We start from the raw sequence: 27423 nt of genomic DNA on the forward strand, positions 1-27423 counted from the left end.
GTATATATATATATATATATATGTATATATATATATATATATGTATATATATATATATATATGTATATATATATATATATATATATATATGTATATATATATATATATATATATATGTATTATATATATATATATATATATGTATATATATATATATATATGTATATATTATATATATATATGTATATATATATATATATGTATATATATATATATATATGTATATATATATATATATATGTATATATATATATATATGTATATATATATATATATATGTATATATATATATGTATATATATATATATATGTATATATATATATATACGTATATATATATATATATACGTATATATATATATGTATATATATATATATATGTATATATGTATATATATATATGTATATATGTATATATATATGTATATATGTATATATATATATGTATATATATATATGTATATATGTATATATATATATGTATATATATATATGTATATATATATATGTATATATGTATGTATATATGTATATATATATGTATATATATATATATATATATATATATATGTATATATATATATGTATATATATATATATATATATATGTATATATATATATATACCGGAGTAAGCACATGAAATGTGCAACAAGGTGGAAAAAAGAGTACTCAAATACCAGAGGTAGAGTAATATGCTTTATTTAAAAGCAGCAGAAATATAACAAAAAAACCGTTACTCTGAGTTTCACGTTCCCCTTCATCGGACAGTTTTGTTAGAAATGGAGGAAGGATAACGATGCAATCGAAAGTAATGTAAAATTTAAAATTTAAAACACATGGATTCGTCTGATTGGTTGTTTCAAATAAGGGCCATGGATTGGTCGTTTCAATTAACGGTCAATGATGTGTAATTCACAGACCAAATAAATTTAATACAGATTCACTCTATTAAAAAATATCGAAGAAAACCTTAAATAGAAAAATGGGCTCCAAATACATATTATAGATAATTAAATATATTCAAATTAACGCTTTAAAATCAAATCAATAAAATAAAGCATACGCTGCATTCAAAATAAAATAAAATAAAATAAAATAAAATAAAATAAAATAAAATACAATAGCGTGTCTGTATACAAGGCTATCCACAACATATATATATATATATCTACATGTAAATATATACATCGAAATATACAGCTGCATACGCACAGACAATCTACGCATATATGTCTATATTTACAAGGCACAGATATATACATAAGTACAAATCTACACACATATACGTACACACGCATATAAGCCTGCGCATGGAAAACCTATGCACTGGTAACAACAATTGTATCTTAATCTATGGAGTGGAGGGGTAAAGAGTAACGTATCTATAATAACGTTAAATATGGGAAAGGGGGTGGCGGGGGGAATGTAGTTGTCATAAAAAAGGGAAAGGAGAAAGAAAGAGAATAAAGAAAGAAAGAAAGAAATGGAAAAAAAGGAAGAAAAGAGAAGAGAGAAAGGCTGGGGATAGGAAGGAAGAAGTAGGGAGAGAAAATAAGCAAGAACATATAGTGAACGTGCAGAAAAATTTAGATTGCGCATATGCGCGTATACAAAAATGTATATAGCATCACGCATATAGATACATATGCTGATATGTACGCAAATAGTTACGATCATAACCTTGTACATGCGCATGTACACATACAAGTATATGTGAGTGTGAACCTGATCGCACTTACGCACACATAATAATATAGATGCATGTATGTATAAATAAACACAAGCATATGCCCTTACCGTGTATACACAAAAAGAATATACGCACGAAATCATAACAGCATATGCACAAGTGCGAACCCAGGCCCCATATGCAAGCGTAGGTACATGTATATGAATACGTAAGTGCTTTAACTATACAGACATCTACATAAAAAAACCCATTAGATTTCAATGTATATATGCAGCCAACTTCTTAAACCGCTGGTTGTATAAAGGTTAAAACCAGGCGAAAATACATGCATAAAAGAATAAAAGAATACAAAGCGTTTTTTTAAAAATAGAATAGAAAAAAATAAAAAGTAAAAAATAAATAAAAATAAAAGTAAAAACAAGGGAGAAGAAAAATTATGTATATAACAGACGAAGGTTTTCTTAAAATGACGTAGGGGTCTTTACAAAATTCTCACAACGCTAATTCAGTACCAATCCAATAGTCAGATTGCACAATGGTTATAAGGAGTCGATCATAGTCCAAAATTTTACCCATATGGAATATTACATGTAGACATTTTAAATTTGGACGCATGCCTACATGTGTTTAAAAGTTCGCGTCTTTGGTTAAGCGCCTTCTTATCCTGGAACAAGATATTCATTTTTTCCAATAAACAAAGATCACATTTCAATGGTCTCTTATGGGCATAACGATGCTTTACCTAAAATCCTCCATGTCACGCTGAAAGGCTGGGCTTCATTCTCCTTTAAATGCCAGACGTATTTTGCCAGGCTCGTTTTTGTTCTATTTTCAGGGTACCTAAAAGAATTTTTATGTGAATACAGTCTGGTTTTGAAAGAATTTTCTGTAGCCCCCGTATATGTTCTATAATCATGCGAGCCTTCTATCTGGACTTTGGCCCTATATACGATGCCTTTTTCTAGACATCTTCCTTCCAACGGACAGGAGGTTGGGTCTTTGCAATTACAGGCCCTTGTAAGCTGGTCTGCATTATTGCTTTTGGTAATTATTTTATTGTTGTGCTGGCTGATTAAAGAGGCGAAGTTCTTGCAGCAAGAATAGCTAATCTTGAGCGTTCTTCTGTTAAATATTCTATAAAACTTATGATCAGGCTGAAAGTGCCTAGTGATTAATTTTAAGAATTCTTTACCTATGTTCGTTTTTACGGCCATATTGAAAGCTGGGTTGAACCACAAAACTTTCCTAGTCCTAGTTCTACGTGCCGGGCTGCTGCCAGCATTAGATTGGGTGTACTGGATCCTCTCAGAGAATCCACTATTCCTTAAAGCACTATCATAATACGGTGCCGCGTTGCGGAATGTTGCTTCGTCTGCAGAAATTGACGAAATTCGCCTACCTACGTTGTTCCTTTGATTGAATTTACTAGAACCCTTGTCATTGTAACTGACAGAGTGTCAGCATTGAATAATATACATGTATTTGAGTTTAGTCCGGTGTTGGGCTGTTTCTAAAACTTGATTGTTTTTTTTTTTTAGTGATGATTTGTACCTTTTAAAAATTTATTTAATGGTTTGGTTTTCTTAAGAGATAGCTTCAGTTAACTCTGCTGGAGTAAAGCCTATTAATGGTAATAGTAATCAATTTTCGTGTAGACAATTAACCTGAGATCAAGAACACAAAGCAAGATATTAATTTTGTAATCTGCATAATGACAAATGTTAATCAATATGCTTCATTGTGTGAAGGAATAGAGCAATGAAAGCAGATTTCATACACTTTGGCCATGAGTCATGTTCCAGGAGATCTTAGTTGTGATTGCAGTAAAATTCATGGAGATTTTTATTGGTAATGTTTTGAAATAATATACTGAAGAAGTTGTGAATTTAGCCCAGAAACTAAACTAAGTTTTAAACAGTGGTTGATGTTTTGTATTTAATCTTGGTGAGCTGGCAGAATTGCGAGCATGATCTTGTATCTTTTACTTGTTTCAGTCCTGAGTCTGCAGCCATGCTGGGGCACTGCCTTGAAGAATTTTTAGTCAAATGGTTCAACGCCCCCAGTACTTTTTTTTTTTAAACCTGGTACTTATGCTGTCATTCTCTATTGCCAAACCACTAAGTTATGGGGACGAAAACACACCAACACCAGTTGTTACAGACACAAAGACACATATGTATGTATGTATGTGTATATATATATATATATATATATATATATATATATATATATATATGATGGGCTTCTATCAGTTTCTGTCTACCAAATCCACTCAGAAGGGCTTTGGTTGGCCCAAAGCTACAATAGAAGATATTTGGCCATGGTGCCACACATTGGAACTGAACCCAGAACATGTGGTTTGGAAGCAAGCTTCTTAGCACACCACCATGCCTGATGGCCAAAATACTTAGTGGCATTTCTTCCAGCTCTTAACATTCTGTGTTAAAAGCTTCCCTAGATCAGCTTTGCCATTCATTGTTTTGGGGTGGATAAAATAAAGTACCAGTCATGCACTGAGACTGATGTAATCAACAGAACCCTCTCTCACTAACATTGCTGGCTTTATGTCGAAATTTGAAAGAATGTTGGTTTTGTGAAAATGTTTTTTGCTTATTGAATCTAGGGTTGTATATACTCTTTGTTATATATGAAGGCTTGTGGCCTATTGGCTAGGGTGTTGCACTCATGAGTGTCAAATCATGGGCTTGATTTCTGGACTGGGCAGCATGTTGTGTTCTTGAGCAAAACACTTCATTTCACATTACTCTAGTGCTGTGTGGGGGACTGGCATGTCAAAGAATAGACCCCACATTTCCTCTGCATGTCGTAAACGGCAACTAAAAGAGGTTGAGCTAGGATTTGCACTCCGACCTCATAAAGCCCTCGCCAACAATGACTACCCAAAGAGACCCATGGGTTGGAGTGTAGTCACCTGAGTGGCAGAAAGGTGTCATCCATCAGGAGTAGTAGGGAATAACCAACAAATGGTGAGTGCAGCGACATATTGTTACAGTGTATACCTCCATACTACTACTACTACTACTACTACTACTACTACTATATGTAGGGTTTATCTACTCTTTATTGTTTTTTTAAAATTTTATAAAGGGGTTTCTCTAAGTATAAATAGTACTATTTATACTTATAAATAGTATTATTTCAGTTTAGTGTTATTATTTATTAATTTATTAATTTATTTTGTATTTTTTCCTTGTTATTTTCTTTTTCATTTTGTTTAGATGACCCCTACTGTTGACAGCTTGATATTACCAGATTTGAAGTTTTATTCCAAAGTATATATTTTTTTAATGGATTGAAGCATTCTTTTTTTTTTTTTTTCCTTTTAATCTTTTATCTTTATTTGAAACTTTAAACTGCTAACCTTCACAATTGCTATAGCTGCCCACTGTTTTGCTTTTTTTGATTCTCTAAAACTTCTTAAAAATACATTTTCATTTATATATCAGTAACCAAACACCGGGAGCAGGTGTTAGTTTTAAATCTCTGTTCCAGTTATTCCTCGTCTTTTATACAAAGTATCTCTTCATCCCTACATACTCAGTAAAGTGTTATGTTTTCTCAATACTGGTCATAAGCACTTTGTACTGATCTTAATGTATGCCACACAAATATAAGAGATGATGAAAAAGAAGGGCTCATACAAAAGGGATTAGATTATATTGGAATTTTAACTCCTTAACCATGACTTCAAACATTTCCCTTTCTGTCTTGGTATACCTAGACATTTATTTTAATATATGATGCTGTAGCCTCTGTACAAGTTTCATGCAGTGTTGTGCTTAGCTTCAGTTTTTGATTGCAAGAAAACTGTCCAACAAAATAATTTTTCATTTTTTTTTAAAGATTAGGATAATTAAAAGAATGTAGGAAGCAAGTTTCAGCTAACAGAAGTAAAATGACATGTTCCATGGAGCAGGGGTAGTTTATTGCATGAATGAATGGTTTACATTAGGGTTCCATACAAAGGGAGGATAGTATATTTTGAGAATGTGTGGTTTGAATTAAGGTTTCTTAAGGCTATATTTTTGTGGTTAAAAAACTTCATAGTGTGTTGAGTTTAGTGTTTATTGAGAAGAAACTGTATGAAACAAAAGGCTAAGTGTTATCAGTGTGTTTGATTGGAGGTGGAGTACATTTGTAAATTGTGTAAATCATCTTTGAGCAATCAAGGAGAGGCAAAGAAAAATGAAGAACACCAATGAACCAAAAGTTGAAAAAAATCCAGTAAAGCTTGAATAAGAAAAAAATCCAGTAAAGCTTGAATAAGATAAGATCCAGTAAAGCTTGAATAAAATGGCTCAAGTTGCAGCAAATGTGAGATAAATACTCCATTGTGAGTCCTATTAGAATGTTTTAGACTCTGAAATGCTGTTTCTGGCATAAGTAATCCTTAGTTATCAAAATATTTGATTTGTAGTGATGTGATTGAAAAAGATAAGTGATTTGAGTAGTTATGTTAGTTGTAGATAAACTTTATCCATCCTTCATTCTTAATACTGTCCCTCTCCACTCATATTTTACATTGACCACCTTTCTGTACCACCAAATTTTCTCTCTTTCTCTACCACCATACATCTTCCACTCTCTCCATGTACTACACCTTCCTTTCCCCTTACGCTCTTGCCATCTAACCAACCACATATCATGTCGCTTTCTCGCATCTTTCCTCTGTCTACTGTATCATTATTATCATCCTGTTGATCTTCACCCCTTTCTGTACTGTTTGTCATCTCCTACTCACCCTTACCTCCCCCAGCTTATATGTATCATTGATCACCCTTTTCCTCTCCTTACTACCTCCATCTCTCAACCATATCCAGTCTTTACAATCATCACCTATTCCTCCCTCCAACTATATTCATTATCTCTCAACACTTGTTTTTCATTCATTGTATTTGCTCCCATTCCCCATCACTCACTATCTCTCACTCTTGCCATACATTATTGCAACCTCTATCTATCCAACACACCCCCTGTTCTTCTGTACCCTCTGACTTCTACTCACCCTGACACTTCATCACCACTATTTTATCTCTTTTTCCAGCTCCATTCCAATTACTCCCACTCTTGTATACTTTGAGTTCTCATGTAGCTCCACTACAGCAGGAAATCTTTTCTGTTCCCTTCTCTCATAATTTAACACCTCATTTCCTAGTATAAAGCCCCCTCCTTCTCCACTATAGTCAAGCTCAGTCAAAGGGGGGTCTTAGTCTTGCAACCTGCATGGTGACCTCACTTGTGCTGGTGCCATGAAAAAAATAGCAACCAGCACACTGTAAAGTGGTTGGTGTTAGATGGGGTATCAAACCATAGAAACTATGCCAAAACTGACATTCAAACTCAATGCAGACTTCGGTCCTGCTTGATCCTGTCAAAGTATCCAATCCATGCCAGCATGAAGGAAGGTTTTTAAAAGATGACAACAATGATGATGATGATGGGTACAGAATAATGAGTTATTTTGTATGTATGAGTACAGAGTTAGTGATAAATTACTTTTACAGTTAACTCAGTTTTCCAATTGATTATTTTCTTATTTCGTAAGCTTTTAACTATTGTATAATGTTTATTAACCTGTTTTCAAGCCTTACAACTTTTCTGCTTCTGAATGACTTGGTTATTTTTTTGTACTTGCAATTTTAGTTGGTGCAGTTTAGTATCCCCTCCAATCGCCCACCCTACACATTGATAAGAGTTACTAAATAGGGAACAATCTTCAATAGATTGATGGGGATTCTCTTCTTTGTTTAACTGTCTGAAATAGTGTTATTTGGGTGGGCTTACCTGCTGTTAGAGCAGTAGTTTCCACTTACAATGCTTGCTGTTGTTGCAGTTTATGCATCTAGAAGAGTTGCTAGCTGAAGATCTTGGGCCTAGATTTCATTGCTAAGTGTCACCAGTTCATCTTCAGCTTGATATCTAAGTGTTGTATGCTTATAATTTCCATAGTTTGGATTAAATACACCCTCATGTTCAATGAATGTCTCTTGTTGATGCAATTGCTTTGCAGTGAAAATAGTTTGAGCTGAAGTTTTGAAGTTTGTCTTTGTATTATTGCAGTCTTTTCATACATAGGTGTGTAACTAGATCATTAAATCCATACCATGCTTTCACAGAGGTATTTCAGTGGCCATCAACATCAGCAGTCTTTACTCACTGCAAAGTACAGACATCACATCAGCAAGGTTTGATAATGGCTTGTCCTGCTGATTTCATATGTAATATGTTCCCTGAACATCTTGTTGCCACTTCTTTTCTTTTCATTCAGTGACGACTTATGATATCTGTACAGATACTTTCTTGAAACACAGGTATGGATTTAATAGTCTAGTTAACTGCTTATGTGAGTGTGTGTATGTACACACACACACACACAGACATACACACACACACACTGGATGCAAGAGGTATTTGAGGACATATTTGATAATTTAATAAATCTACTCTAATCTAGCAAAAACAAAATAAAATTTGGGAACATGTTCTCAATAAGTCTTCTTTTTTTTTTTAAAAAGATTATTCTATGAATATGTCTGCACTAAGTGATCTTAATTCATTTAGGGCATCACCTGGACAATGACAGTCTTCAGTGAAGCTATAGTATTGTGAAGATGTTGATTAGTCTCCTTTTCAACAATGCTCCAAATGTAATTGTCTATGGGATTTAAATCTGGTAAGTTTGGAAGCCACAAATTTGGTGTTACATGATCATAAAGATTGTGTGACATCTATTCTTAGGTTATGTGAGCTTTGTGAGAAGGTACTGAGTGTTGTTGAAACACATATGGCTTTTAATGCCATACTTCATCCATTGAAGGCTTAGCAATAGCATTAATTCTAAGACCTTGTGGAAAGATTTGAGGTAGCATGACATGATACACCACTCCTAAAACCATCTCAGTTACTGGAAACTTAGTGTGCATCACTCTGGGGACATCAAAAGAACTGCACAGAACCATCTGGTCTTTGTTAAAGTTTTTCTCATCATGAAGGTTTTTAAACTTCAGTTACTGCTTGGCACAGATCAAATATTTTTTTTTTCTGAGTCTTTGCAGACAGGAATTGGCCTCTCCTCAGTATATACAACTTAGTGGGCCTCATTGATTTTTCCGGAATCATTATTGATATTGTTTTGAACCTGTTGGATGAATTGTGGTGTCTTTATTATGTTTAAACACTTAGAAAGTTTCTCTTTGATACAGTTGAAACATTGCTGCCAAAAGCTTCCAGTTCCATCCCAACTTTTATGTACTGGTCATGCCCAATTTAGAAAGTTGGCAGTTTCTAAATTGTTGTGTTCCATACATAGTGCAACAATGATTTCAGGCTGCATGTCTTTCCATTTCTTGTGTTAGCATTCTATCTGCCATAAGGGATCTGAAACATTATAAAGCTTTTAATTTGTTTGAAGAGAACATTAAATGGTAATTGTCCTCAAATACCTATCACAACCTCTGTGTGTGTGTGTGTGTGTGTATGTATATATGTACATACTTGTAGTTGAGATATCAGGGTTATTAAATATTTCAATGCAAAAAGTCTATTTGTTTGTATTTATATTTGATTTATTCCCAACTACGTTGCTGTGGCTTTCTAATTACTGTTTTACACACATACACACATTATTTGCTTTACAGATATTTATTTTAATATTTTAAACATGTAGTTTTGCTGTGGAGTGTAACTTTAGAATCATATGCCAGTTCGTGGCATTACAAGTTGTGCATTGAACTATCTGTACGGGTTTGAGCTTACATGAGGTCTTGATAGAGTTTGCTATTATGATATACAGAAAAAACAGCCAAAGTATATTTGCTAAAAGTACCTTAACCCATACAGGGTTACATAGTCATATTAGTTTGACACCTGATAAGAAATTTCATTTGTTATGAAGTGTAAATATGTTGCACTGACCTCTTATACATGTGGTGATAACCAAAAGGAAAGTGCTATATTATTTTATGTCTGATGTACTATACTTTCTGGAAGGCTGACTATAAGTTTAGAACTTGACCACTCACACAGTCAGGTTTTCCATATAATGTGTGTGTGAGTTCCCTTAGTTGATGCCATGTTTCATGTGGGTTGTTTCTATATTTGTATTGCTTTCATATTGTGATTAATTGATTCTGAGGAAACAGCAATATGATGTTAGGATCTTGGGGGAAAGCATGCTCAATGCTAACCTAGTAGTAGATCTTGTAAGAAAACCTTATAGAGTGCATGCATGTGTAGTTTATATAGCTGGTAAGGCATGTCTTAGTATTACAATGATTTGTAGCCATACTGGTGTTTTGAGTCTTCTTGCAGATCTGCCGAGGTGGAATTGTTTCTGCATATGTCTAAGGTTCTCTTTCAATGTGTGGTTGAAGTGAAGCAAACCCCTATTCAACAAATATGGAGCATCACATGTTTTGTCTTAAAGTATTTTCTTAGTGTAGGTGTGGCTGTGCAGTTAAAAAGCTTGATTCCCAACCATGTGATCTTGAGTTCAGTCCCACTGCATGGCATCTTGGGCAAGTGTCTTCTACTATAGCCGTACGCTGAGTAAAGCCTTTTAAGTGAATTTGGTGGATGGGAACTGAAAGAATCTCATTGTCTATGTGTGTGTGTATGTGTATGTGTGTAAGAAAGCATGTGTTTGCGATTACTGTTGTCTCAGCATCATGTGATGGTAAAGAAACATCATCATTATACAGGTGACATTGTTCGCTATTATGGAAATAGGTGAGGGTCGGTGACAAGAAGAGCATCTGGTTGTAGAGAATCTGCCTGAACCTTGCAAACATGGAAAGGTGGAGCTACCCCAGCCTCTTCTCCCATACCTTAACCTCCGTCTTAAGGATGAACCCTCCCTCCTTGGGTATTGCAGACTTGTGAGCTGCATGGTGATCTCACTGGCGCTAGAGATACAAAAAACACACCCAAACCATGCTGGAAACTGGTTGGCATTAGTAAAGGGCATCCAGCTTTAGAAACCTTGCCAAAGCAGATGCTGGAGTATGATGTAGTCTTTAGGCTCATCAGTTATTGTCAAACAGTCCAACCTATGTCAGCATGGAAATTTAGGCATTAAATAACGGCAGTTATGTGGCTTACTTACTAATCTTTGATTTTAAAGTTTTTGCTTAAATCCATTTTGTACTTGGCAAGGCTGCTGTAGTTCTTAACCTTATCAAGTTATGATAAGACCATTAATGTCTCCTGTATACTACTTGTGCTTCCGCTCTTTTTAGCACCACAATACAATCACCTTGTAGCATCTTGTTTCGTTTTTGCCACTGACCAAGTGAACATTCCAACTACCTGAAATAGCTTTAAGTCTGTTTGCCAAGTAATTCAGTATTAAGAGATATTCTACTTTTATGATTGGTCCATGGTAGGTAGATAAAGGAGTAATTGTTCGTGATTGATTATTGATGTAGAGTACTGGTGAGTTGGCTGGTAAAGCAATTTGATGTTAAATATGCATCTTTTATTTTATATTTATTACTTGTTTCAGTCATTAGACTGTGGCCATGTTGGGGCACTGCCTTGAAGAAATTTTAGTTGAATGAATCAACCCCAGTACTTATATGTTTTTAAGCCTGGCACTTATTCTGTCAGTCTCTTTTGCCAACTGCTAAGTTACTGAGACGTAAACAAACCAACACCAGTTATCAAGTGGTGGTGGAGGACAGACATTCACACACACACACACACACACACACACACACAACGGGCTTCTTTCAGTTTCTATTTGCTAAATCCACTCAAGGCTTTGATCATCCTGAGGCTAAAGTAGAAGACATTTGCCCAAGGTGCTATGCAGTGGGACTGAACCTGGAACCATGTAGGTTGGGAAGCAAACTTCTTACCACACAGCCACGCCTCTGCCTATGGTAAAATTCTTATCTAAAGTTTCTGCGAGTTAAAAAGAAAGCTTCTTAGTCAGACTTAGACAACCATCTTATTCTTAAGTCACTGAATGCTATATCCAGCAGAGCTGAGAAAGTGCAAGGGCCTCTCCTTTTTCAGTATTGTTTAAAAAAACAAAATGTGAGACTTTGCCCCATTGAATAGACGCTGCTATGCTCTATGAATAGTTAGATGGGAGGATCCTGTCAATTTACTCTAGCTTTTCTTGGCTTGGAAATAAGTATGTGAATGGAAGACAGAATTGAAATGACAGTTCACCTGAAGATGAAATATTTTACAGCAAATAAGGAAAATGAAATACAATGGACCTCTTTCTACAAGTGTACTCTGACAATACTGTTAAACAATTGAAGGGCAATTTCATCTAGACTACTATTATAGCTCCGGGACCCAACCAAAACCTTCTGAATGGATTTGGTTGACACAAACTGAAAGTAGCCCATCATACATAGGTGTGTGTGTGTCTAAATATATATATGTGTGTGTGTAATATGTATGTATGTATTTTTGTCTATATATATATGTATGGATACATTTATGTGTGTGTGTGTGTGTGTGTGTGTGTGTGTGTGTGTATACCTATATATTAACACATGTATGTATATCCTTCTTCTGTCATCATGTGATAGTTGTAAACATGCTTCACCTTTGTTTCCAATATTCTGTGGAAACATGTCCATCCATGGGGAAATATTACCTTACTTGGAAACAGGTAAGGGTTGGCAACAGGAAGACATCCAGGGATAAAAAATTTGCCTAGCCCAAGTCAGCATGGAAAAGTGGACATTAAAATGACGATGATGATGAGATATAATATTTATGCATGCACACAAACTTAGACGTGTGTGTGTGTAGATGTACATATACGTATATATCTACAGTTTGAAACTTTAAGTAATGAGTTATGAATCAATGTCAATACTAATAAATATAAACTATATGGAATGTGTTCAGTTGTTTTGTACACCTGTCTGTCTATCTATCTATTTATCTATATTATTATTGTTATTATACTTAGGCATAGCTACACTAATAACCTGGTGCTGGAACTCTGCATATGCTTCAGAGCAAAGCGTTAGTTGAGTACAGAGCAGTAATAAGAAATTAGAATGATAAGGAATAAGAAAATTCAACTTCGTTTACAAAGCTCTGATGAAGCTACAGGGTGATACACAAGCATTCAACAGTGAGTGCATTGCATCTTGTAGCAGAAACAGCTGTAAGCTAATGAAGTTCATGACAATTTCTTATTGTCTTGTCATTTTAATTTCTTATAAATATATGTATTAAGTATTTTTATGAGCTTGTAATTTTGACTTCTATATTCCCTATAGGAAAAGTATGTTTTCCCTTAGGAGAAGGAAAATGAGTTATATAAAAACTGTTACCCACGGCAGGAATCTGTATTGCAAGAAGGTTGTGTGTACTAGAGCAGCCTTACTTTCAACAAGTTCTCATCTAAAGAGCAGGCATCTAATCAGTTTTTCAGATGCATAAAAAGTTCATTTAAAAATGTTTTTGAAATATACTTCAATAGAATATAGTCAACAACTATTGAAGAGGTTGCAAGAAGCAACGAAAATTTTAGAAGAAAAATAATAAATGAGTGGAAATTGAACCGGTGAGTGTGTTAATTAATATGGCATTGAAACAGAATGACTCTCCCCAGGCAACAAAATATGCTTCAACACACAAATTCATATAAAGAATCTTGCAAACCAAATACAAAAACGAAATTTAAAATTAACTTTAATCCTTTAGCATTCAGATTACTCTGTCAAATTTAAATTTTTTTTATTCACATTGCTTTAAATTAACCATGCATTATCTTGTAGCTTTGAGATTTTGACAATGGGATTGTTGATTTGTAGAATGACAGTGTAGGGTAAATGTGAGGGATCAGATCTGGCTGGTTTGCATATAAAACAGGTAGACTATTTAGACCAGATATGACCAGCTTATATGCCAAAGAGTTAAGTGTAGAAATAACCTATTTCTCTTCTATAACATAAGATAATGAAACTGAAATAAGAATAAACTGATTTGGAAATAGAAAAATATTTCTATCAGAATAAAAGTTCATTGTTTGGTACATACACTTTTGATTGTTGTTTGAGTTATGTTGCTGTGGTTAATGAACACTTTATGAATGGAACTCATGAATCTAAATGTCAGCATTGTTTTAATTATTGTTGCAGTTATTCCAATCTTGTATCAAATTGACTTAAAAAATTTTTTGTTGCTTTATCTCCTCTGTTTTTGAGTTATAATTTAGGAATATCCAGTAAGGTGTCTAAATGAATATTATCTTCTGGCAGATTTTGTGTGTGTGTGTGTGTGTGTGTGTAATGCACACATGTGCACACATATGCATATACATACATACATTCATGCATGCATGCATAGGGTGGGAGTTTACAAAATATACATTTAGTTAATTTTCTGTTTAAAATAAATCTTTTAAGAGAAGATTCCAGAAATTAAATTACTTAAACGTTACCCATTTTTATTTAAAAGAGGTTAAACAACTTTTAGCAAATGTGATTTCCTTCTTATATATGCTAATGACTTTGAAACATTATTTATTTGAAACATGCAATGTACTAATAATTACCTTGGTTACAGTACAAAGAAAAGTGGGAAATCGTTATTTTTAAAAAAATGTATAACTCAGTATTGTTGGATATTGAATCTCAGGTAAAATATTCGTGGCTTGAATTGTTTCTTCATCTCATCTTCAAATTTGAATTTTTCAGATTCTTTCTGAATTGGAAGTGAAAAGGAGACCAAAACCACCTGCACGTGGCAAAGGCCCAGGTAACAGAGTCAAAGAACGACCAAAGTCTTTGGTATGTATTCCCTTCTATGAGTTCATTGTAAAGGTTTATTTAGTTGCTATAAGGTATCAATGAATTACTTAGATTATTGATAAGATATTGGATGAGGCTGCAAGCTGGCAAAACCATAAGCAAGTTGAACAACAAAATGCTTAGCACTTCTAGCTTTTTATCTTCTGAGTTTAAATTCCACTGAGGCTAACTTTGACCCTTATCCCTTCAGGATCAATAAAATGAAATACCAATCAAATATTAGGGCCAGTGGTATCGACTGAACCCCTCCTCTCAAAACTACTGGTTTCGTGCTCAGATTTGGAACCATTATTTATTAAATGTTTTTGATAATGATTCTGGTTTTTATTAGATTTTTCGTAATGATTCTTTCTTATTTGTGAGGAATGTTCCAGAATATCTTTTACATTACTGATTAAGATTCCCTATTAATACAGTTATCTGTTCTAGTTTTAGCTATGTAAATCTCTGTGAAGCATTAATGTGTTGAGTTTTCTATCCATCCATCCATCCATCCATCTTTCTTTCTTTATTTCTTTCTTTCTATAATAGAGGAATTGGTGAACTGTATCTATTACCTTGTTTCAATTCCCTGTTGGAGTTACTATTCTAAGGTTTCCAATTTACTCTGTGAATTGTTGATATTCACTCTACATAATTGTCTTTAGTTGAAAATTAGATCTTTCATTTTCATCATTTTTAATGAGATTGTTCAAGTATGAGGTCTGCCCTGGTGACCAGTTATTGTAAGCAAGATAATCATTTCTAGATAAATCTCAGCAGGATCTATGTAACATTTCTATCTCATTCTATCACTTCTGGGTAGTTTTGCAATTTTTAACTGTTCGGTTTAGAAACTGATGTCTTAAACTTCAGAATTATTTCTAATGCTGATTACTCTTCTGTGAAGTGATACATTTCTACAACAGGCAAATGATATATATTTTAACAATTCTATCATGGAAAAAGGATTCAGAGGCAATGAAATAAAATTTTAAAAATTGAGAGCATAAAATACAGAGATGTAAGTAGATGTGCTGCAGTAAATAATTTGCTGCTTAATGGTCTTAGGTAGACATAAGGAAAACTAATATTTAGGAAAAGTAATTATGTTTATTTAGCAAATTATTTTGTGGCTTTATATTATCTGATGCTATGATAAATTGCCCCCCAGTAACTCTCTGTAAAATCATCAGTGATAGGAAGGGCATCAGCTATAGAAAATAAAATCCAAATGGAACATATGTGAAACATAGTTCCTGATCTATCTAGGAGGGCTAGAACCCTTTACAAGTACTCAGTTCCTGATGTTGTAGCCAATGTATGACAACAGAGAAAGTAAGATATAAAATAATTGTATGTAGCATTCTCCCCTAAGATAATGTGTATTAAGTAGACAGACAGACCTGAAGCTAATTTGATGCAGAAAGGGCATGTCTTTGGTGAGGTTGCGAACAACAACAAAAGGGCTTTCACAAGCATAACTGTTTGATTGATTAATCAAACTGAATGCTTAATCAAATAATTGATTAGTTAATTGGTTAACCAATTGACAAATAGATATTGAAAAAGTTAACTACGACCAGTGCATGTCTTTATTATTGGCATAATGACCCTCCTAAGATACATCACAAACTGACAAAAATTCTACATTAATGCTTATAAAATAAATTATATTTGATCCTTATTTCTTTTAAACTGCTGCCCCCATTTACTTTGGTTAACTGAATGGAAGAAGCTGTGTAATATGCATTGGCCTGCAGGACATACTCATTAAACTTATGGGAGGCCCACCTTTGCATTTAGGACCTGAGATGATGTTTTTGAGACATTGGGGGGGGGGGGGGGGTCTGTATACCATCAAATATGGTAATTCCCAAGATTTTAATCTTTTAGAGAATTCCTTGCCCATGTTGTAAACATGCATTCATGTAAAATATTGTGGACAAATGTTCGTCAAAAATATTTATTATGATGGCATATAATTTTTGTGATAAAACAGTATCGCTTAATATATGTATGTTGATATAAATTAAAAAAATTAAAACTTTATGAAGTTTAAATAATATGCATGAATGCATATTTTATGTTTTTGCTACTTTTATAAACATTAACCAGCATGTTGATTTTATTATTTTTTTAAATATGTTTTATTTTGGGTTTATTAATACTTATATCCCAGATTTAACTGTTATTACTAATGAACTTTAAAATTTGAAAAATCAAGTATTTTCATCTATTGACCCTTTAGCATTTAATCCAGTCATATCTGGCCCAAATAGTCTACCTGTTTTATGTTAAAACTGACCAGATCCAATCTCTCACACCTACCTTACAATGTCATTGTTAAAATATACAAACACACCATTGAAATCTTGAAGCTACAAGATAACACATGATTAATTCAAAACAAAGTGAATAAATAAGTATTACATTTGACAAAGAGATCTTAATCCTAAAGAGTTAAACAATAACTATTTTCTGCATGATTTTATTTTCTCCACTGAAACTGCTTGTTTTATTTGACCATTTTTCTCGTTTGTATGCAGAGAATTACCTTTTATAATGACATCTTATTCAGTAACATTTTTTTTTCTTCTAATTTTGTATTGACATTCTAGACAACCTAGCAGTTTTTGTGGTTTTGACTCTGCAATCAACAGGGGTTAGAAGACATAAGAGAGAGAAAGGTAGCTGATACAAAGTGTTTTGGAATTAAATTGAGTGAAAAGGGGATTTTTGAAAGGGCAATAGAGATTATGAAGGGGCAGAATTAACACTTATTTGTGCTTCTTACACCTGCTGAAAATGAGACAACCCAAATGTATGAAGATTGCTTCCTCAATGTCTCATTTGTTCCTATCTTTGAAATTTTAAAGTTTTTCTGATTCAGTAATCCTTCTACTTAATATATTGCCATATATTGGTGTATACCTAAATATCCACAGTTTATCAACACAACAATGTCCTAGACATAAAATTGTACTTGCAACAGACCATTTGAATACATTTTACACGTACATGCTCACAGACAGCCTTTGCTTTCAGATATTCCCCTTGTAGATCATTTTAAAATATATTCTTGGTGAGTGTGACAAGCTTGAAATGTTATATGTATATCATGTTCTTGGCATTTTTTTTTTTTTTGACATGTTTTCAAGATTTAAAAGTGTCAGTTTTAGAATATATTAACATGATAGGATTTTTCATTTTTAATTTTAAATATATTAAAGAAAACCTGTACTAATGGATGGATGGATGGGCAGATGTGGATCTGTAAATATGCATGTATAAATATTTGGTGGGCTATTCATAAGATGAAATTAGCATCTACCAACCACTTTGGTAGATTCAAACTTGGCACACATACTCAAGGTATAAGCCGTAAGTAGGACCAATGGAGATAACATGAAGATTACTACAAGAAACTTTACTGCAGACTTTTAATTCTGATTGGCATTGATGAATCTTCTTCGACAAGTCTATTCCAAGTAGCTGACTGCCTGTTACATAGTTGCATGCTCTTAGTTTTGTCATTGGTAGAAGCTTGCAACTAGTTTGGTCTTTGATATAGTTTTTCAGACTCATTAGGTATTTTTTTCATTCCTTGAAAGGAACATTCTAGCAGTTCAAAAAGCATGGCCAGACTACTGATGTTGATCTCTCAAAATCACTGCTTTGATGCTCATGACTCATAAGTCTTCACCTATTCATTGACTCCAACTTTGTCATACTGTACTACCAATGGATGTTCATCACAGAGGGTATATAGAATATAGGCGGCGAGCTGGCAGAATCGTTGGCACGCCGGGCGAAATGCTTAGCCGTATTCCGTGTGTCATTACGTTCTGAGTTCAAATTCCGCCGAGGTCGACTTTGCCTTTCATCCTTTCGGGGTTGATAAATTAAGTACCAGTTACGCACTGGGGTCGATGTAATCGACTTAATCCGTTTGTCTGTTCTTGTTTGTTCCCTCTATGTTTAGCCCCTTGTGGGCAATAACGAAATAGGTATATAGAATATTTCAAACTGACAACTTTTTTTTTGTAAGAGTTTGCATTTTAGATCTCTAGTGCTGAACTGAGATTACGTAACTTGGGCTTATGTGGTACTCTGTCGGTTACAATGATGAATGTTATTTTGATCAACAAAACACCCTACTTGTGAAATTAACATGCAGATGGCTGAATACTCCACAAGCATGCATACCCTTAACGTAGTTCTGAAGGAGATTCTGCATGACACAGAATGTGACAAGGCTGGCTCTCTGAAATACAGGTACAGCTAACTCATTTTTGCCAGCTGAGTGGACTGAAGTAATGTGAAATAAAGTGTCTTGCTCAAGGACACAATATGTAGATGGTTTAAAGTTAGTTAGCACCTGTCCAATTATACCATTGTGATTAGGTAGATGATCTCTGAGAATTTTCTGGAACAACTGAACTTAATAAAGATGAGCCAAAGAATATGAAAGATGGTGTCGAGATCCATCTTCTGTCTGATGCATTTCTCCTAGACTTCTTGTTTCATCAATCACACTGCCATCACATGACACAGTTTAATACTGCCATCTGAACCTTGGCTACCTTCAGCAGAGACCATTCTGTTATAGACAATGGGGCCAGATATTCACTCTGAAGACATCTTCCTTTTTACATGTTATAGTAACCCTGAAAAGTATCATGTGTGCTGCTCTTCTTCCTATAAATATGTTACTAAACAAAAATAAATAAGTAGGTGCAAGCATGGCTGTGTAGTAAGAAGTTTACTTCCAACCACATTGTTCCAGGTTTCGTCCCACTGCATGGCTCCTTGGGCAAGTGTCTTCTACTATAAACTCGGGCTGACCAAAGCCTTGTGAGTGGATTTCGTTGACAGAAACTGAAAGAAGCCCATCATATATATATATATATATATATACATAAATATATATAGCAAAAATATCATTGTAAGAGATAATTCATTAAATTTCATTTAATGAATTATCTCTTATAATGAAATTTTTGCTTAAATACATTCATACGGATAGACAGATTCATAAATAATGTATGATAAAAGAAACTGGAAACCTAGGGAACAATTCCCTTAGGAGTAATTTTTTACCTGAATAAATATAATATATATATATACACACACACACACGTGTGTGTGTGTGTGTGACTTTGTGCCTGTGTTTGTCCCCCACCATTACTCAACAACCTCTGTTGACATATTTATATCCCTGTAACTTAGCAGTTCAGCAAAAGGATCCACTAGAATAAGTGATTGACTTAAAAATGAAAATAAGTCCTGGGGTTGACTCATTCAACTAAAATGTCTTCAAAGCAGTGCCCCAGTATGGCCACAGTCTTACGACGGAAACGAATGTAAGATAGAAGATAAGAGAAATCCAAGCATTGGTAGTTAGGGTGGGGGAGAATGACACGGAATTGTTAGGGATGAGAAGTAGAGCAGTACCCTGATACTTCCTACTGTTATCTTTGTTCTTTTTTATTTTTGAACATTGAGACAATAGAACGATAATTTAATTCGTCTGACATAGATATCATAAAATAGATATAGATTCCCAAAAGGCATGAATGCCTTAAATTCTCTATTTCTTCTTCTCTACCTGATGTTTCATGTCTGAGTAAAAATTTGTGTATATTTATTTTCTTGTTCTTTTTTATCTACTATTTGGTCATGGGTTGTAATATGGTTGTTATATCAGTTGTTCTTCTTTAATTCTACTTGTGTTGCTGTGAACATCAAATGGTTAGCAGGATGAGAATGGAGATCTATGTATCGACAGTGTCTATCGAGGTCGCCGGTCTATGCATGCAGTGGGTTCGACAGGTGGGCAGCATCGGCTTGAGCGAATGACCACTGTACCTAATAATGAAATGAATGAAATTCATATTCAAATTACTGACAACGTTCCTGAATACCGGCCAAATTTCGCTAATATAAGGCAAACCAGAGATAAACATAGGGAGAGAGAGCGAGAAAAGACTACAGACTTCAATGTAAGTTATATGAATACACCCATCTATTTATTTGTTCCTGTACATACATGTTGATACATATATATATATATATATATATATATATGTGTGTGTGTATGTGTGCACACTCACTCATACATATATATATATATATATATATATATATATATATATATATATATATATATATATATATATATATATATATACACTCACTCTTATGCACATCTTTTCAGTCAAATGTATCACATGCCAAAGAACGATTTAGTAGTGAACTTCAAGTTTTCTATGTCAGGAGTTAATTTCTGTTAATACAACTGAAAATTTTCTGCATATTACTGAGATGTTACAGTCATTTCATTGATTTTTGTGTTCCACGGGAAATTTCCATATGTTTTGTTTGAGTCTTTTGTTTTTTAAATTGAAGATTTCAGTTCCTTTCACTAATAATAATTAATCAAGACCAAATTTGTAATTTAACAAATAATTTTTAGCTGTAATTAACTCCATGTTAAATTGTTGTTCTATTCTGGCTCTTGCATGTGTGAATTTGTGCTTTATATAAAACCAACATGCTTTACTCGTTGTTTTCACCAATTTTTTTCTTGTATGACCATAACAAATGAATTGCTATAGTTTGGGGGTTGTTCTTGATTATAAATATTTTTTTGTTTGTGTGTGTGTGTATTCATATGTCAGAATATATAATTTAAAAAAATAGTACAAATGATTGAATAGTTTCTGTTGGAACAGTTATTTTTTTTTTTTTGATTGATACCATTCCTAAAACTAACCTCTGAACTGCAAGTTAGAAGTGAAACTTATTGTTAGCTAGGTTATCTATGATCCAGAATGAAATCTTGGGCTGTGTGTGGTTGTCACCCCATTTATTGTAGTAGTAAGGTTTGAAGTCATGACTGTTGGACTTTGTGGTTCATGGGTCCACATCAGTACCGTCAAACAGGGTGGCTTTGGGCATGGTTCATAAATGACAAATTACTTAAAAATAAGAAAATAAAGAGAAACTACCTGTCCACAAACCTTTATTTACTCTTCAATCAAAGCACTAATATTTATGCTAGCACATATCCTCATTTTCAACCAGGGAGAAAATGAATCAGTAAATATTCACACTCAATACTGGAAATATGAAGTCAATGGAAAAAAGTTTTTGAGAAAAAATTTGCAATATTTGTCCACAAGCACCCAATTTGACAGTATCCTTCCCCACCAGTTTTTAAAAAAATATTTTAGTTATGATTAACCATGTATAGGTAGTGTTTTTACAGAAATGAAATAGCTAACTATAACACTGTGTAACAAAATTAAAAGTTTTTTGTCTTTGGTCAGTAAGTGTTATTTCCTATTTGCTTTGATCTAAAAATCAAAGGAAATGTCTACTATTCCCTTCAAACTCTGCTTTTGTAACCTGGATGTCAATGTTTTGAAACTAACCTATTTTCCATTACATTTCAAACAAATTCACTGCTGAGTTGCTGAAGCAGAAATATTGTTATAGCAAATATTCTGCTCAATACCACAGATTTGCTTGTCAGTGGTGGACCATAACAACTTGAGCATGTGCCTTAGTGGCTGACAGTATGTGTATCTGTGATCATGTACAGGAGTATTTGGGGAGCATTATAGCCATGTCCCTTTGTGAAAGATAGACTGGTCTGAGTAAAGTATAAATAGTAACGATCCGAGTGAGTTTGAGAGTTCGGAGTGAACTGAAGTTCGTGTTAGTTCGCAGTGAAGTCAGGAGTCGGTTAGTTCACAAGGAATATTGATTGTTAGTTCGTTACATTGTTTTTACTGTTGTCTTGTTATCTTATTTATTGTACATAACAAATTATGTTACAAGAAAAGATTATCTCCTCCCCACCCCAACACACACTTTTATCAAGAAAGAAAGAGAAACAATGTAATAAGACTTTATCACTTTTGAGATGATTTTTTTTTAATGATATTTCGTTATGTACTTGATGTACTTGCTTAACGAGTAATTTGATCTGAGACTGTGTTGTAACTAAAGCAGTTATAATGCAGAAGACACATATTAACCATTCAGAAACACACAAAAACTGTTCAGTTTTTGTGTATTTTTGAATGACTAATATGTGTCCTCCATGCTTTCTTTTATTGTTTCACTTTTAGGGGTTCCAGGCATTGAACTGCAACCATGTTGTCCAATGCTGCAGGTTTTGGTCAATCAAATCAACCCCACTACTTACTTTTTTTAAAGCCTGTTACTTATTCTAGCGATCTATACTTTTGTTGAGCCATTAAGATACAGGACATGAACTAACACCAGCTGTCAAACAGTGTCCCTGTAAAGACAAAATAAGGCTGACAATCATAAACATATAAGTATGAATGCATACAGACATGTACATGCATGCATACACAGTCACACACACAACAGGCTTCTGCACAGTTTCTGACTACCAAAATTCACTCATAGTGCCTGACTCAAGCAGAAGACACATGCCCAATGTGCTACACAGAGGGACTGAACTCAGAATCACATGGTCTGAAATTGGAATTCTTAACCACACAGCTGTGACAGCTTCAAAATGTAAAGTTATTTTATTTAACATAAAGTAGGATATTAAGGGTTTCTTTATTGCATTACAGTAGATGATCTGCTCTTATAGCTGTTATATAACATTCTATGTTGTACATGGCATTAAAGAGTTTCAAAACAATTTAGAGTTCAAAATTGAGATATATATTATACATGCTAGCATATTACACATGCTGGTGTATTATATATATATTTTACTGTAATTTAGCATTGATCATTTGAATGTAGTGGAGAGCATGAAAGGTTTGTCTACTAATGTGCTAAATTTTGTTTGATATAACAGTTGTTTATAGTTGGTCTGCACTGATAACATTTAAGACAATAATATTATTATTGTGTTTAGGGCAACAAGCTAGCAGAAACATTAGCATGCTAGGCAAAATGCTTAGCTGCATTTCACTTGTCTTTATGTTCTGAGTTCAAATTCCGCTGAGGTTAACTTTTCCTTTCATCCTTTCGGGGTTGATAAGATAAGTACCAGTTGAGCACTGGCGTCGAGGCAGTCAACTTGCTCCTTCCCCTGAAATTGCTAGCCTTGTGTCAAAATTTGAAATCGATATTGTTATTGTGTTTACTTGTCTGATTTTGTTGAAATCACTTCAGAAATGTTTTATTATTTCTATTTGTTTCTTTTTGCAATTCCTAGGGCCCACCACCTGACCCTGCCTACAACTTCCTTGCAGATAGACGCCGTGAAGGTCCTGGTTATGACCGAGGTGACAGGGATGGAGGAGGAGGAGGTGGAGGAGGAAGCAGTGGCAGTGGCGGGAGAGGAGGAGGAGGAGGGGGAGAATGCAGCAACTTAAAAGATAACCGTGCAAAAGATGTTCGCAGGCACCCAAAAAACTATGGTGGAATTGATTTTCAAAATGTGAAATCAAAAATGAAAGCTGCAAGAGATAGACAGGTTAGGATACAATTTATCATTGAAATTCCATTCAAACAGACATTGCTTTATTACCCATTTAATAGCTAATTATTCCATTTTAACACTTTTTCTCACTGCTTATTTCTTACAACTTCATGTTTAATACAGTTGATGTTAAGTAAATTAAAATCATTTTTCTTCGTCCAAACACCCAACAAATCCGAAAGGTACTGGAATCACAATATATTTTGGTTGGTGCTAGATTAAACTTGTAATTTGGAGAAATATTTTTGCTCACATATCTGTAGAAAGTAGATTTATGAAGAGTATGAGAGAAAAAATATAACTACCTCAAAGTGTTCAAAATATTATTCCAAAGTCAATTAGAATTAGTTTCTGGAGTTGAAATCATGAAAATCACATTTTGATAAAAATATATTAAAATTAAACTTTTAAGAATTTTCTACTCAGTGTTGACTTACTTCAAGTAAAAAGTACCTATTTTAAACTAATTAATAAGCAGCTTTCTTTATTTTTGTAAAAGTTAGTTTCAAAGCTTGTTCTCGTCTCTTGAGATCTATTTCCTTACCATCTTATTCCACTCCATTTTTGGATAAAATCAGAAAGAGGTTGTGTAAAACGTTGTGGAAATTCAAAAGTTAAAGCTAAGTTTCAGTTTTAACACTGCAAAATTTTTATACTTGGTAAATATTTGTACCATTCATTGATATAGTAACATAACACAGTTAGAAGGATCCAGTGTTATAATCATCATAAAATATATTTGATGATCTCATGATAACCAGACTGTTGTTTTACATCGCTGGTCACAATATACTATATATTGTTTTAGCTTTCAAGTGATGCTATTTCATTGGCTAGGCAAGTAGGCCAACATCCAACCTTGATTAGAAGGCTAGGTCATTGCAGGGTTACCCACTTACAGCTAAGTGGACTGGAGCAGCATGAAATGAAATGTTTTGCACAAGAGCATAACATACAGCTGGTCTGAGAATCGCAAGATTATGAGTGCAATACACTTAACCACTAGGCCACTTGCCTTCACAAATATGTTGATGATTTCTAATTTTGTAGGAGAAAACAGTTGATTCAGTCAATCCAGTAATTGACTGATATTTATTGATCCTGAAAGAATAAAAAAGTATAGCTGATTATGGCAAAATTTAGTGACACTAAGACATGATTAAAGCATTATGTTAGGCACTTTGCCAATTCTCTGTCCAGTAAAGTAAGTAGAGAATATGATCAATTTACTTATTAAAAGTAGATATTGCAATGCTTTCAGAAATTTTCAGATGAATAAATATGAACTATAGAAAAATATATTTGGAAAGTAACACATTTATTGGCTGTGAAGTCAGATTTATAGCTAGGAACCTTAAATTTGATTTTATTTTTCTGTTTCTGTTAATAGAGTTTCAATTCTACTCCTCCGACAAAAATGGAGATGTCTATATCGATGACAGGTCGTGAGAGACGCCAATATATGGAATGGAAAGCAGAGAGAGACCGAGTTGACAAAGAAAGAATTGAGAGACAAAAATCTGCTTCAGGAGAATGGCGAAGAGAATGGGATGCTGAGAAGCATCAGCAAGAGTAAGTTGTAATTATTTGATAATGTATTAAGGTTCTGAACTTCATATGTTCTTAGAAGAAGAATTTCAACATTTGATGATGGTTCCCCATAATAAGCACTGGTGTTAGTGCCACATTAAAAGCATCCAGTACACTTTGTAAAGTGCTTGGCATCCATCCGTAGAAACCATACCAAAAACAGACTATGTTACCTGATGCAGTTCCTGTCAAACTGTCCAACCTATGCCATCATGAAAACAGACTTTAAATGACGATGGCAATGATAATGATGACGATGACGATGAGGAAGAGGATTTAGACAGTACTTTGTCAGAAAGAGAAAATTATTTTTGTGCCCTTTATTTATCACAGTGTGAGTAACTAAAACTTCTTCAGCTGAAGCACTAATTTGTGACTCTTAGCACCTTTTAATAGGCAAGGGACACTAAAAAATCATCTGAGGAAAGCAGGAGACATATTTTGGTGCTATTAGACTATTTCAACTAAAGCGTCTTTTGTACAGTTGGCAAAACTAAGAGTGATCTATATATATATATATATATATATACAGAGAGAGAGAGAGAGAGAGAAAGAGAAAGAGAAATAGGCAAATGTAGCAATCCTGAATATGAATATCAACAATGCAGTTGAAGGACAGTACCTCAGGAGAGCTGTCTATAATATACACCTACAGTAGGGCCTCACATTACACCAATAACAACACATGCACTAGCTCAATATCACTTCATTATTGTTAGTTACTGATTGATTGTTTAACCAACACCTTAAATGATCGATTAGTTAGTTAGTTAGATATTTAACCAATTGACTAACAGTAAAGAAGTGATACTGAGCTAGTGTGTTGTTATTATTATTGGTGTAATGACCCTCCCAAGACCCAACAAAATATCTTGATTTCTGTGTAAAATAATTGTAATATTTAAAAATAAGTTTTGACATGTATCATCATCCTCATCATTTAGCATCCATTGTCTATGCTGGTATAAATTGGATGGTTTGACCAGGGCTAGTAAGCTGAAGGGCTGAACCAGACTCCACTCTGATTTGGCATGGTTTCTACATCTGGATGCCCTTCCTAATGCCAGCCTCTCCAAGAGTGTAATGAGTGCTTTTACATGCCAACGGCATGGGTGCCAGTTGCATGACACCAGTATCTGCCATGACTACAATTTCACTTGGCTTGATGGGTCTTCTCAAGCACAGCTTATTGCCAAAGGTCTCGGTCATTTGTCATTGCCTCTGTAGGGCCCAATGCTCAAAAGGTGCTTTTTATGTGTCACCAGCACAGGTGCTAGTTACGCGACACCAGTATTGGCCGCATTGCTTCTGTGAGGCCTAACACTCAGAAAGTGCTTTTTACATGCCATCAGCATGGGTGCTAGTTATATGACACTGACAACGGCCACAACAATCTTAATATATAATTTTTACTTACATATTCACATAAAAATTTTGAAAGTCTGTTTTTTCTTTCCCTGTTTCTTAAATTAAATCACAACTACATTTACATATTTCCCACTTGGTTATTGTCTATATAAAATCCCAAGATGTTGATTACTATTGGATACTAAGTATCATTGCTAGATATTTGATACTATCATTAGCCCTTTGCCTGTCCAAAGCATATTTATAAATTTATCCTGACTGTCCATGCTTTTTCTAAACTTTTAGCTGGCTCTTGTTTCGTATGTTCTGACTAATACATAGCTTTCCTTTCATAAGTCCCAAGTTATTCTGGCTGTTGAAATAAATTGGGAATGTGTGTCATATATGATGCATGGATGGCAGGGAAATATGTGCTGTGCATCACATGGAATACACAGGACAGGTAAACGGTTCAAGCAATATTTTTACTATCAATTCTTAGAAATTTTCAAGTGTATATTA

General features: G+C 34.0%; 1 protein-coding gene across 24 annotated transcripts in view; it reads left to right on the forward strand.

Annotated features, from left to right (window-relative positions):
- Positions 1-27423, forward strand: part of LOC106881761 (uncharacterized) — a 135538-nt gene that overhangs the window by 78331 nt on the left and 29784 nt on the right. For 8 of the 24 annotated variants that reach the window (XM_052971825.2, XM_089360065.1, XM_089360066.1 and 5 more), the window contains exons 1-5: positions 4917-4985; positions 14388-14480; positions 20240-20485; positions 23698-23958; positions 25355-25536. In XM_052971825.2, the coding sequence (XP_052827785.2) occupies positions 4932-4985; positions 14388-14480; positions 20240-20485; positions 23698-23958; positions 25355-25536 (836 nt within the window). In that variant the 5' untranslated portion in view covers positions 4917-4931. Of the gene's footprint in view, positions 1-1921; positions 2192-4916; positions 4986-14256; positions 14481-20239; positions 20486-23654; positions 23959-25354; positions 25537-27423 lie in introns of those variants that run through there. The other 16 variants (XM_052971823.2, XM_089360067.1, XM_089360064.1 and 13 more) reach the window with 8 other exon arrangements.

The sequence above is a fragment of the Octopus bimaculoides genome, chromosome 11 (assembly GCF_046866305.1).
Source record: "Octopus bimaculoides isolate indiv1 chromosome 11, ASM4686630v1, whole genome shotgun sequence".
Lineage (NCBI taxonomy): Eukaryota > Metazoa > Mollusca > Cephalopoda > Octopoda > Octopodidae > Octopus > Octopus bimaculoides.